This window comes from Nomascus leucogenys, unplaced genomic scaffold (genome assembly GCF_006542625.1).
Source record: "Nomascus leucogenys isolate Asia unplaced genomic scaffold, Asia_NLE_v1 Super-Scaffold_285, whole genome shotgun sequence".
Classification (NCBI taxonomy): Eukaryota; Metazoa; Chordata; class Mammalia; order Primates; family Hylobatidae; genus Nomascus; species Nomascus leucogenys.
In genome coordinates this window covers 3,757,211-3,770,930 of record NW_022095770.1, presented here as the reverse complement: position 1 = coordinate 3,770,930, position 13,720 = coordinate 3,757,211, and the positions used below count along the sequence as shown (strand labels likewise).

The 13,720-nt window shown below is 42.9% G+C and overlaps 1 protein-coding gene across 17 annotated transcripts in view; it reads left to right on the top strand.

Annotated features, from left to right (window-relative positions):
• CDK12 (cyclin dependent kinase 12) overlaps nt 1-13,720 on the top strand; it is a 106,870-nt gene that overhangs the window by 39,192 nt on the left and 53,958 nt on the right. For all 17 annotated transcript variants that reach the window (XM_030808109.1, XM_030808108.1, XM_030808097.1 and 14 more), the window contains exons 6-8: nt 311-500; nt 9,870-9,926; nt 11,672-11,773. In XM_030808109.1, coding sequence (XP_030663969.1) covers nt 311-500; nt 9,870-9,926; nt 11,672-11,773 — 349 coding nt within the window. The remainder of the gene's footprint in view (nt 1-310; nt 501-9,869; nt 9,927-11,671; nt 11,774-13,720) is intronic.

Below are 13,720 nucleotides of genomic sequence, written 5' to 3'. Positions count from 1 at the left end.
TGTTGGACAGGTTGGTCTCAAACTCCTGACCTCAAGTGACCCGCCCTCCTCGAGCTCCCAAAGTGCTGGGATTACAGGCATCAGCCACTGCGTCCAGCCACAGAAGATTAATTCAAATATTAGCTCCATTATTTATTATTAGGAAGGACTAATTATTCAACTACTATTCATTTCAGTTTCTTCATCTATAAAATTCAAGGGTTTTTTCTAGAGAGCCTATGGTCAACTCAAAAATTATATTAGGACTTGAGGCATTGTTATTTCAGCATTCTTTTTTTTCTTGCTTTTAATTTTTTTTCGTCTTACGTAGGTGCCTTTTACCTTGTATTTGAGTATATGGACCATGACTTAATGGGACTGCTAGAATCTGGTTTGGTGCACTTTTCTGAGGACCATATCAAGTCATTCATGAAACAGCTAATGGAAGGATTGGATTACTGTCACAAAAAGAATTTCCTGCATCGGGATATTAAGTGTTCTAACATTTTGCTGAATAACAGGTAACATAGTAACCAAATAAGATTAAGCACTTTCCTCTTCTCCTCTGACCTTTTTAGTTTCAAATGGTTAATTGGTATTATAATTAGACCTAATAGTGCAGTATTCACACACTAGTGATATTCCCTGCGTTCAGTGTGGGAGAAACATAACTGCTCCTTTAGCTGTTCTTGAGCCTTTCTCAGTTACCAGCTTTCTGAGTAAACATTGATGTGCAGTTGATGATTGGCCTTTTCTGCCCAGTACTTACTCCTAGGTTTTAATAGTGTAAACAAACAGGAATTTGGTTATGAACAGGTGTTAATTCATCAGAAGTTTTTATCATTTGCTTTCTTCTTTTCTGTTTATTTGCCTGTACTGCATTGGTGGTAATATCAGATGTATTATGCACACTAGGTTTTTTTTTTTTTTTGGAGCCAGAATTTCACTCTTCTTGCCCAGGCTGGAGTGCAGTGGCGTGATCTTGTCTCACTGCAACCTCCACCTCCCAGGTTCAAGCAATTCTCCTGCCTCAGTCTCCCAAGTAGCTGGGATTACAGGTGCCTGGCACCATGCTCTGCTAATTTTTGTATTTTTAGTAGAGATGGGGTTTCACTATATTGGCCAGGCTGGTCTTGAACTCCTGACCTCGTGATCCACCCACCTCAGCCTCCCGAAGTGCTGGGATTACAGGCATGAGCCACCGTGCCTGGCATACTAGTTTTTGCTTTATTTATTTTTTTTGAGACAGAGTCTCGCTCTGTCGCCCAGGCTGGAGTGCAGTGGTGCGATCTCGGCTTACTGCAAGCTCTGCCTCCCAGGTTCATGCCATTCTCCTGCCTCAGCCTCCTGAGTAGCTGGGACTACAGGCGCCCGCCACAATGCCCAGCTAATTTTTTGTGTTTTTAGTAGAGTCGGGGGTTTCACCGTGTTAGCCAGGATGGTCTCGATCTCCTGACCTTGTGATCCACCCACCTCGGCCTCCCAAAGTGCTGGGATTACAGGTGTGAGCCACCGCGCCCAGCCCTGGCACACTAGTTTTTTTAATAGCCCTACTTGCTGAGGGATAAAGAACAAGTCTGGTACCATTTAAATCGGGGAAGTGTTTCGTTCTTTAGATAATTAGGTTGGTTACATCTATTTTTGTCTGATTGACTCATTGTTTTAAACATTTCGGTTCAGTTTTTTTTTTGTTTTTCTTTTTTTTGAGACAGAGTCTCGCTCTGTCACCCAGGCTGGAGTGCGGTGGCACAATCTCGGCTCACTGCAAGTCCTGCCTCCTGGATTCACGCCATTCTCCTGCCTCAGCCTCCCCAGTAGCTGGGACTACAGGCGCCCACCACCACGCCTGGCTAATTTTTTGCATTTTTTAGTAGAGACATGGTTTCACTTTGTTAGGCAGGATGGTCTCGATCTCCTGACCTTGTGATCCGCCCACCTCGGCCTCCCAAAGTGCTCGGATTACAGGCGTGAGCCACCGCGCCTGGCCGGTTCAGTTTTATCTAACAGACATTATCTATATAGGAATATGGAAAGATTATGACACATTTCCCCTCTTTATGGTGTACAATAACCAATCTCGCATGGTTACCTGGGACCGTCCTGGTTTTAGCAGTAAAAGGCTCGCATGCGACAATTGAACACTGGAACTCAAAACTTTTGCAGGAGAAATAAACAAATAAATTACTCAATTCAGTAAACATTTATTAAGCTCAATTTTTTTTCACTTTGAATTTGAGAGTATCTGGAAAGATGCAGCCTTGAGGAATGAATAAGAATTTATCTGAATAACTGACAGTGGGTGATCAAATTTCTAGGCAGAAGCAGCTGCATGCACAAAAGTACATAAACATGAAAATAACATGTTATGTCTGGAAAACTGTAAACAGGTCAGTATTTCTAGAGCAAGAAGAGGGAAGCACATAATGGCCAAGAGATGAAGGTGGATAGTTACATGGAGCCCATTTATGGATCTTGTATGCCCCACTGAGGAACTTAAACTTTATCTGTATTTGACAGGGATCAGCATCACTTGAACCCAGGAGGTAGAGGTTGCAGTGAGCTGAGATCAATCCACTACACTCCAGCCCAGGCGACAGAGCAAGACTCCATCTCAGAAAAAGAAATAATCTTAGACTGAGTCTCACTCTGTCGCCCAGGCTGGAGTGCAATGGCAGGATCTCACTGCAGCCTCCAACTCCTGGGTTCAAGCGATGCTCCTGCCTCAGCCTCCTGAGTAGCTGGGATTACAGGTGCCCGCCACCATGCCCAGCTAATTTTTCTATTTTTAGTAGAGATGGGGTTTCACCATATTGACCAGGCTGGTCTCGAACTCCTGACCTCAAGTGATCTGCCCCCCTCGGCGTCCCAAAGTGCTGGTATTACAGGCGTGAGCCACTGCGCCCAGCCAAAAGAGTATTTCTTTATGTTGCTTTCTCTGACTCATAATTCCCAGTAAAGTTGGAAGTGAGTGACCCTACATCTATAGTAAATAACGCATTAAGAACTTAATAGCTATTAGCTTGCAACTTTCTGGCCTATAGTATAATATACTTTCTGCTGTTCTCTTTACTCCTCCATGAGGAGCTGTCTCAAAGCAGGGAATAATTGCAGCTCCGTTTAGTGTCCTTTCTGGTGGGTAAGGCCTCTTTTGGTTCCTGACCTTCCAGAGTCAGAAAGCTGATGAGGTTCCAGACTAAATTGAATTTCCTTGTGAGGTTGCTAAGCAGGATACAGGAATCCTGTGGTCTAGCCTGATCCATCCAGCCTCTTCCCTTACCCACTTAGCTCTGTCTACTCAGACCTGTGGGTGAGATGGCCTGGAGACAATGGTGAAGGGTCATCAGCTGGGCAAGGAAGAGAGAGAACAGTTGGCAAGAGAGAGAGAAGAGCAGAGTTGGATTCCAAATGAGACCAAATCATTTTATATAGAAGAGAGACACAGTCAATCTTCTGTTTTGGAAAGGTCACCAAATTATCAGTTCATGCTGATAAACTGGAGGCAGAGAGACCCTCTAAGAACTTTGTAAGAAATGGTCAGTGCTGGAAATAACCCAGACACCAGTAGTAGGGATGGACTCAGTAGATCTCTAGACTTCGCTTGAGTGAGTGAATGGTAGATAATGAATTAGAGAAAGTAAGATAACTCACAGGTTTCCTACTTGAAAAACTAGCTAGATGGGTGGCACTACTAGTCAATACAAGGAAGATGGAAGAGTAGGATGGATGGAGTAACAGGCAAATCTCTTTTGGATATGTCTTTTATATATCCAGGGTAGTGATATTTAATAGCATATGGTCATTTGGGAATTCCAAACTACCAGTACAGATTTGGTAGTTACAAAACATAGAAAAGATGTCAGAAATGTAACCCAGGAGAAATGGTCAGAGAGATAGGAAGAAAATAAGGGAAATATGAATGCAAGATAGGCAAGTTTAAGAAGGGAGTGGTGATTGATGTCAGATGATGCAGGCAAATTATAAGAGAATCTGAAAATTAAAAGGTCAGTAGTGATATTAGTGTGGAGTAAGGGGATGAGTAGCACAATTAATGTGAAGGTACTGGTAGGGGGTGTCTTTAATTTTTAATTTCAAGGATGGCAGAGATTTGAATATATTTAAATGCTAAGGGGAGGCCAACGTGGTGGCTCACATGTGTAATCCTAACACTTTGGGAGGCTGAGGTGGGCAGGTCACTTGATGCTAGGAGTTCGAGACCAGCTTAGCCAACATAGCAAAATTCTGTCTCTACTAAAAGTACAAAAATTAGCTGAGCTTGGTGGTGCACGCGTCTAATCCCAGCCACGTGGGAGGCCGAGGCATGAGAATTGCTTGAACCTGGGACGCAGAGGTTGCAGTGAGCAGAGATTGCACCACTGCACTCCAGCCTGGGTGACAGAGCAAGACCCTGTCTCAAAAAAAAAAAAAAAAAAAAAAAAAAACGCTAAGGAGGAAGAAAATCTATGAAAAGGGAGCTGTTAAAGATTTGGGGGCCAGGCGCAGTGGCTCACACCTGTAATCCCAGCACTTTGGGAGGCCGAGGCAGATGGATCATGAGGTCAGGGGTTCAAGATCATCTTGCCCAACATGGTGAAACCCCGTCTCTACTAAAATACAAAAAATTAGCTGGGCATGGTGGCACGTGCCTGTAATCCCAGCTACTTGGGAGGCTGAGGCAGGGGAATCACTTGAACCCAGGAGACAGAGGTTGCAGTGAGTTGAGATCGCGCCACTGCACTCCAGCCTGGCAACAGAGCAAGACTCTGTCTCAAAAAAAAGAAAAAAAAAGGCCAGGCTCGGTGGCTCACGCCTGTAATCCCAGCACTTTGGGAGGCCAAGGCGGGCAGATCACGAGGTCAAGAGATCGAGACCATCCTGGCCAACATGGTGAAACTCTGTCTCTACTAAAAATATAAAAATTAGCTGGGTGTGGAGGCACGTGCCTGTAGTCTCAGCTACTTGGGAGGTTGAGGCAGGAGAATCACTTGAACCCGGGAGGCGGAAGTTGCAGTGAGCTGAGATCGCACCACTGCGCTCCAGCCTGGTGACAGAGCGAGACTCCGTCTCAAAAAAAAAAAAGATTTGGGAAAGAACCAAAAATAATTTAAAGGAGCAAGGTTTTAGAATAGATGGGATCAAGGCCACAGGTGGAGGGATTGATTATCCTTGGTCAAGAAAAGAGATTGACATACTTTTTATGTACCGTTGACCCTTGAACAACGTGGGTTTGAACTGTGGCATGTCCACTTATACACAGATTTTATCCAACCAAAGACGAATAAAAAACAGTGTTTGCAGTATATGAAACCTGTTTATATGGAGTACCAGTGTGTCATATATGCAGGTTCTATAAAGCCTACTGCAGGACTTGAGTTTGCTTGAATTTTGGTATATGTGGGAGTCTTGGAACCAATCACATCAATATACTGAGGGATGACTGTAATTAAAAGGAAAGAGGAAAGTAAGATTATAGATGGAAGTAAGTTTACTGGTAAAAGGTAGGATGTTAAGGACCTCTCACCTAATGACTTTAATTTTTTCACTGAAAAAGGTCATTTACCAAGTAAGTGTAAGAGGGTGGGGGATAGATTAGAGCATTAAGGAGAATGCCAGAGGGCCGGGCGCGGTGGCTCACGCTTGTAATCCCAGCACTTTGGGAGGCCGAGGCGGGTGGATCACGAGGTCAGGAGATCGAGACCACGGTGAAACCCCGTCTCTACTAAAAATACAAAACAAAAATTAGCCGGGCGTGGTGGCGGGCGCCTGTAGTCCCAGCTACTCGGAGAGGCTGAGGCAGGAGAATGGCGTGAACCCGGGAGGCGGAGCTTGCAGTGAGCCGAGATTGCGCCACTGCACTCCAGCCTGGGCGACAGAGCGAGACTCCGTCTCAAAAAAAAAAAAAAAAAAAAAGGAGAATGCCAGAGGTCTGTAATGACAGCCATACTGAATGGAAGTTGCTGATTACAGACAAGTAAAAGGACTAACCAACAGAATTCAGGAATTAACAAAGAGAGGAAATCACACATTTTGCAGTGACACCATACAATATGATTATATGATTTTTTTTTTTTTTTTTTTTTTTTTTTTTTTTGAGATGGAGTCTCACTGTGTCACCAGGCTGGAAGGTAGTGGTGCTATCTTGGCTCACTGCAACCTCTGCCTCCAGTTTCAAGCACTTCACCTGCCTCCGCCTTCTGAGTAGTTGGGACTACAGGTGCATGCCACCACACCTGGCTAATTTTTGTATTTTTTTTTTTTTTGAGACGGAGTCTTGCTCTGTCCCCCAGGCTGGAGTGCAGTGGCGTGATCTCGGCTCACTGCATCTCCGCCTCCTGGGTTCACGCCATTCTCCTGCCTCAGCCTCCCGAGTAGCTGGGACTACAGGCACCTGCCACCGCGCCCGGCTAATTTTTTGTATTTTTAGTAGAGACGGGGTTTCACCATGTTAGCCAGGATGGTCTCGATCTCCTGACCTCGTGATCCGCCCACCTCGGGCTCCCAAAGTGCTGGGATTACAGGCGTGAGCCACCGCACCTGGCCCTAATTTTTGTATTTTTGGTAGAGACGGGGTTTCACCGTGTTGGCCAGGCTGGGTCTCAAACCTCTGACCTCAAGTGATCCACCCACCTCAGCCTCCTAAAGTGCTAAGATTACAGACGCGAGCCACCACGCCTGGCCAATTATATGATTTTTGTTTTTACACTTGTGTTCAGCTCTCTAGGTAGAGCAGAAAAGGCAAATTTTCTAATAATCCAGAATTAGGGACTTAGGGATTAGCTATATCACAAGCTAAGGAAACCAGGAAGACAGTAGTTTGGTTAATTAACCAAGGGGTCCAGGCAGGCAAGGGAAGGAAGTATTATGTGAAAGAGGCCTGAACTGGGAGTGAGTGGAGGCACTGTGTACTTGAAGGTCTTCTCAAAAGGCAAAAATGTTAAACCATGGTCTCAGAAAGGATTCTCCAGATATTTCTATATTCACCTTATTCCTTTGAGACAGGACATAAGCAATATGATGGCACTTCTTTTGTGTTTTATTTTATTTTGTTTATTTACTTATTTTATATTTTATTTTTTGAGATGGAGTCTCGCTGTGTCACCCAGGCTGGAGTGCAGTGGCACAATCTCGGCTCACTGCAACCTCCACCTCCTGGATTCAAGCGATTCTCCCACCTCAGCCTCCTGAGTGGCTAGGACTACAGGTGTCCGTCGCCACGCCCAGCTAATTTTTGTATTTTTAGTAGAGACGGGGTTTCACCATGTTGGCCAGGCTGGTCTCAAACTCCTGACTTAAGTGATCCGCCTGCCTCAGTCTCCCAAAGTGTTGGGACTACAGGCGTGAGCCACTGCACCTGACCTGTTCTATTTTATATTGCAAAAAGTTACGAGTACTTCCACACTGCATACTGAGTCACCTTAATGGTTTAGTTGGAAGGAAAAGCAGGAGTCAGTAAAAGTGCTATCAGCGGCCGGGCGCGGTGGCTCATGCCTGTAATCCCAGCACTTTGGGAGGCCGAGGCAGGTGGAGCACCTGAGGTAGGGAGTTCAAGACCAGCCTGACCAACATGGAGAAACCCCATCTCTACTAAAAATACAAAATTAGCCGGGCGTGGTGGCGCATGCCTGTAATCCCAGCTACTCGGGAGTCAGAGGTTGTAGTGAGCCGAGATAGCGCCACTGCACTCGAGCCTTGGCAACAAGAGTGAAGCTCAGTCTTAAAAAAAAAAAAAAAAAAAAAGTGCTATCAGCAGGTTCTATAGCAGACTAAATTCGTTTAATAAACATTTATTTAGTACCTAGTATGAGCCAGGCAGGAAATACGTTAGATGCTGGTGATATTCAGGTCTACACTGATTTCTGTAACTATGTATCCATTTCCATTTTGACTTTCAGTCCTACTATGTGCCTTGAATCTTACATCATTTCAGGCTTTCAGAGTAAGGATGCCAAGTAATTTGAGGAATCATCTTTGTCTTAATATAAGTTAACTATTTCTTTTTGCTTTTCTCACAATTTGCTTATAAATTGAACTTAATGTAATGGTGTTTGGCGCAAGTAGATAAGGTACCTTTAACTTCACTAGGAATAAGCATTGATTTAATGTAGAAGTTTGTTGCTAGTAGTTACCTTGTTTTAATATTGTCCTATGTCCATATTTTGGGGAGCACCTCTTGGCCTCTTTTCTGTACTAAATGTTGAGTATGCCCTGTGCTTGAGACGAGAATTCTTTTGGATTTCAGATTTTTTTTAGATTTTGGAATATTTACATTATATTTACTGGTTCTGAACATCCAAAATCTGAAATGTTCCAGTGAGCATTTCCTTTGAGTGTCATGTTGGCACTCAAAAAGTTTCAGATTTTGCTTCAGACAGAGAAGCGGGGGGAAAGGTTCTGAAAAATTTTGGATTTCCGATTTTTGGATTTGGATGCGCAATCTGTATCTCAATTTTTTGCCTGATCTGAGCTATTAGACACCTACACCAGCTTCCTATAAGAGAGCAAGCTGGCTTTTCATGTCCCAAGAAGTAGCAAGGCTGTAAATATGACTAAACAGGTTACATGAATTTAGATAAATATCATTAATCCAAAGTAGTCAATAAGTAGTTGTTGGGTTTTTTTGCATTGCCCACCGCCTCCAATAAATAAATAGTTTTTAAATAGATTCCCAACATTTTGTCTTGCAGTTTTCAAAAATATTCCTTCATGCAGGAGGAGAGAGAGCATTAGGAAAAATAGCTAATGCTTGCTGGGCTTAATACTTAGGTGATGGGTCAATAGGTGCAGCAAACCACCATGGCACATGTTTACCTATGTAACAAACTTCATGTACCCTGGAACTTAAAAAAAAAATTCCTTTATATCACTGTCAAGGATAGAACACTGAGCAGAGGCCAGTCATGGTGGCCCATGCCTGTACTCCCAGCCCTTTGGGAGGCTGAGGAGGGAGGATCACTTGAGCACAGGAATTTAAGACCAGCCTAGGCAACATAGGGGAACTCTGTCTCTACAAAAAATAAAATAATTAACTGGACATATTGGTGCACGCCTATAGTCCCAGCTACTCGGGAGGCTGAGGCTGGAGAATCAGTTGAACCCAGGAGATCATCAAGGCTGCAGTGAGCCAGGGTTGCACCATTGCACTCCAGCCTGGGTAATAGAGTGAGACTCTGTCTCAAAAAAAAAAAAAAAAAAAAAAAAATTACTGAGCAGAGTGAAACATGGTTGGGATCTCCTTGAAGTGATTCTCAAAGCCGGATTCTCAGGCCAGCTGCATTGACATCACATATGGGCCTGTTAGAAATGCAGATTCATGAGCCATGTTCTACTGAGTCAGCATCTCTAAGAATGGGACCCAGGAAACTGAGTTTCTTTGATTGTTTTTTTCAGAGATAGGGTCTTGCTCTGTTGCCCAGGCTGGAGTGCAGTGGCCTCCCAAAGTTCTGGGATTACAGGTGTGAGCCACCATGCCCAGACTGTTGGCCCTCTTAAATCTTTCTCAATCTAGAACAGCTCATTTCTTTTTTTTCCCAACAATAAGTATTTAATCTAGCAGGTTATAGGTACTGTTGTTTACCATGAAATAAATTTAGCTAAGGAGTCAAATTCAGAAAATGTAATAATAGTTGTTTTTTTTTTTAAAGCCTAAGGCATTATAATTGAAGTAGTCAAAAAAGGTTTAATTAGGGGGATTGAGTGTTAAGAGTAGAAGTAATCATGAACTGGGTATTGTATAAAATTTTTTAAAAAGAAAGAGAAAAGAGTAGAACAAAGAGAGCAGAAGTTAAAATTCATTTTTGTAATTCCTTTAGCTCCTAACTTGGCGCGTGACTTTTCAGGTGTATTTTGGAGGCCACTGCTATTGCTTATGAAAATAATTGTTTTTTGTTTTACAGCGGGCAAATCAAACTAGCAGATTTTGGACTTGCTCGGCTCTATAACTCTGAAGAGAGGTAAGGCATTAATTAAAATTACATGTGGGAAATAAGATTTGTTTTGTTTTGTTTTGTTTTGAGGCAGGGTCTTACTCTGTTGCTCAGGCTGGAGTGCGTGGCTTGATCTCGGCTCACTGCAGCCTCAACCTCTGTGGTCTCAGGTGATCCTCCCACCTTAGTCTCACAAGTAGCTGGAACCACAGGTGGGTGCCATCACACCTGGCTAATTTTTGTATTTTTAGTAGAGACAGGGTTTTGCTATGTTGCCTAGGGTAGTCTTGAACTCTTAGGCTCAAGCTATCTACCTGCCTCAGCCTCCCAAAGTGCTGGGATTACAGACATGAGCCACTGCACCTGGCCAAGAATCTCTTTTTTTTTTTGAGACAGAGTCTCACTCTGTCACCTGCGCTGGAGTGCAGTGGCGTGATCTCGGCTCACTGCAACCTCCGCCTCTTGGGTTCAAGCAATTCTCCTGCCTCAGCCTCCCATGTAGCTGGTATTACAGGTGCCTGCCACTACACCCAGCTAATTTTTTGTATTTTTAGTAGAGACAGGGTTTCACCATGTTGGCCAGGCTGGTCTCAAACTCTTGACCTCGTCGTGATTCATCTGCCTCGGCTTCTCAAAGTGCTGGGATTACAGGCGTGAGCCACCACTGCGCCCGGCCAAGAATCTTTTTTGTTCCTAGATGTTCTAGTATTCTGCAAGTCGTAGCAACTGTCAGAGTTCCCTAATTATCTGAAAGCGTTATCACTTACATTTTAGGCAGCAAATTTTATCTAAATTCTTGAATCGTCCCTTGGCTGGAATAAATAAATTAGAATGGAAGTTATTTTTTTCTCTCTTTTCTCTTCTCTTCCTTTGTCGTTCCCGGAGATTTGCTCTTGTTGCCCAGGCTGGAGTGCAATGGCACAATCTTGGCTCACTGAAACCTCTGCCTCCCGAGTTCAAGCGATTCCCCTGCCTCAGCCTCCCGACTAGCTGGGATTACAGGCATGTGCCGCCATGCCCAACTAATTTTGTATTTTTAGTGGAGATGGGGTTTCTCCATGTTGGTCATGCTGGTCTCGAACTCCCGACCTTAGGTGATCTGCCTGGCTTGGCCTCCCAAAGTGCTGGGATTACAGGCGTGAGCCACTGCGCCTGGCCTTTTTTCTTTTTTTTTTTAATAGGCCGGGTGCGGTGGCTCACACTTGTAATCCCAGCACTTTGGGAGGCCGAGGTGGGTGGATCATGAGGTCGGGAGATCAAGACCATCCTGGCTAACATGGTGAAACTCTGTCTGTACTAAAAATACAAAAAATTAGTGGAGCTTGGTGGTGGGCGCCTATAGCCCCAGCTACTTGGGAGGCTGAGGCAGGAGAATGGCGTGAACCTGGGAGGCGGAGCTTGCAGTGAGCCGGGATGGCGCCACTGCACTCCAGCCTGAGGGACAGAGCAAGACTCCATCTCAAAAAAAAAAAAAAATAGAGATGAGATCTTGCTATGTTGACCAGGTTGGTCTTGGACTGGCCTCAAATGATTCTCCCCTTTAGGTCTCTCAAAGTGCTGGTATTACAGGCATGAGCCACCACGCCAGGCCTGGAAGTTATTTCTTCATCTCCTACTTCTGACCAGTTTGCTTTTGGAGTGTTAGGTTGCTCTGGATTTGTTTTTCAGTCTCATCTTCATTTGGCACCTATTTCTGTTTGCATTTAGTTATGTGAATATTTTTCATCAGAAGCCATTGTAAGTTTATGTCATGGTTGTTTTTTATATTTCAGTCGCCCTTACACAAACAAAGTCATTACTTTGTGGTACCGACCTCCAGAACTACTGCTAGGAGAGGAACGTTACACACCAGCCATAGATGTTTGGAGCTGTGGGTAAGGTTCTGTTAACTTTTTCTTTTGTCTGTAACTTACATACTGTTGACTTGTACTTTATTTTCTCTGTACAATGGCTTTTTAGAGCTCTTCTTAAGTTCAGAAGGATGGCGATAAACTTTTGGCCAGATTTCCAGGAAATCTGTTGAATATTTCTTAATGTCAGAGACCCTTTTTTTAAAAAAAAGATTTCTTCTTTTTTTTGTTTAAACTTTGTTTGAATTGAGATCCAAATAAGATATCCAAGTAAGGTTCATAGCTTGCAGTTGATTACATCAAATCTTTTAATTTTACATTCCCCTTCTATGTTAGCTAATTTTGATTTATTTTGTTTCCTTATAATTTCATTAGAAGAAACTATTTCACTTGTCCTATCCAGCCTTTTATAGTCTGGATTTTGCAGATTGTGTCTTTGTGATGATATATATGTATTTTTTAGCATGATTTTTTATCTTTTTGTTGTTTGAGATGGAGTCTTCCTGTGTTGCCCATTCTGGAGTCCAGTGGCTGTTCATAAGTATGATCATAGCATGCTATATCCTTGAACTCCTGGGCTCAAGCAATCCTCCTGCCTCAGCCTCCTGAGTAGCTGTGACTACAGGCACATGTTGCCATACCCAGCTTATCTGTTTTACTTTTCGCAAATTGTAAATGGATTAAAGGTTGATTCCTAACCACCCACCCAGGGTCAGGGTAGTAGACCCTGAAACTACTTTACAGTTGGTTTTGAGTACTTCTAACAAAAGTTATATAATAAGTGGTACATCAGAGTTGGGAGGTGGGGAGCAGTAGAAGCCTCTGCCCAGAGAGTACAAGCAGTAAATGAGTATGTTGTCTGTGGAGAATTTTGAAACAACAAAACAAAACAATCCAGTACAAACTAGTCAGCTTTTTATTATGGCCTTATTAGGGCAGTTCTAAATGAGCAGATTTATACACACGTACCATAATATGTAATTGTCTTTTTTTGGGATGTTGTCAGTTACTTGGCCATTGCCCACATCTGTTAATTAATTTGTGGTTATTTTATGATGGTCACATTCTAATTATATCATTTCTTATTGGAATACTTATATAAAGATATCCTCCCATCTGTTTGGCTGAACTCAGGTCTAAATAATATAGAAAATGTAGGATAAAAGTTAATTCTTTCATTTTATATAACGGTTTTCAAAATAATGAAGTAGTTTCCTAGTATCCTTCAAAGATGACCAATGAAAAATGTTTTTGTTTTTGGTTTTATTATGAACTCGTGGATTTAAACTTATTTCATGTATCTTAATCCATTGTGGTTATTATGCTTATTCTTGTTCAAACTGTCCGGTCTGGGGCCAGTGGGAGCTTATTCAGGTTATATTTTGAGTCCTTTTGACACACCATAGTAGTGTTACAGTAGAAAACCATCTTGTTTTTGGTTCCACGCTTGTCCTGTTCATTTCCTCCCCCAAACCTGGAATCCATTTCTCTAAGGAGTCTTAGTTCCTGTTAGTGGAAAATGATATTTAGAAACTACAGTTTGTGTGTTGGGGCATGGATGTTTTAAATGGGCCATGTTTGTTAATTGTATCTTACGTTGTATGATTTATGCCCACTCACACACTGTCCTTGACCTTTATACTTTACAATTCTGACATATATACTTCCCAGTGGAACAAATCACTTCTTTCCATTCTTTTCCTTCCTCTATTAATGTCAGTCTTTAAGAGGAGCACTACAGGGGTTTTATTTTAAAATTCAACGGAGTGATGGAGAAAGAGCATAATTTCTGTGGTAGCCTACCCAAATCAAATAAAGCTTTAGTTAAATTTTACTAACTCAAGCTGGGTGTGTTTTTGTTCTGGACAATTTGCTTTAACAGTATTAGCATTTAAATTGTCACAACCAGGCTCTAAAGTTAACGCCCCATTAAGATGCATGAGGAAAGTTCATAGCTCTGTTCGGTACTAT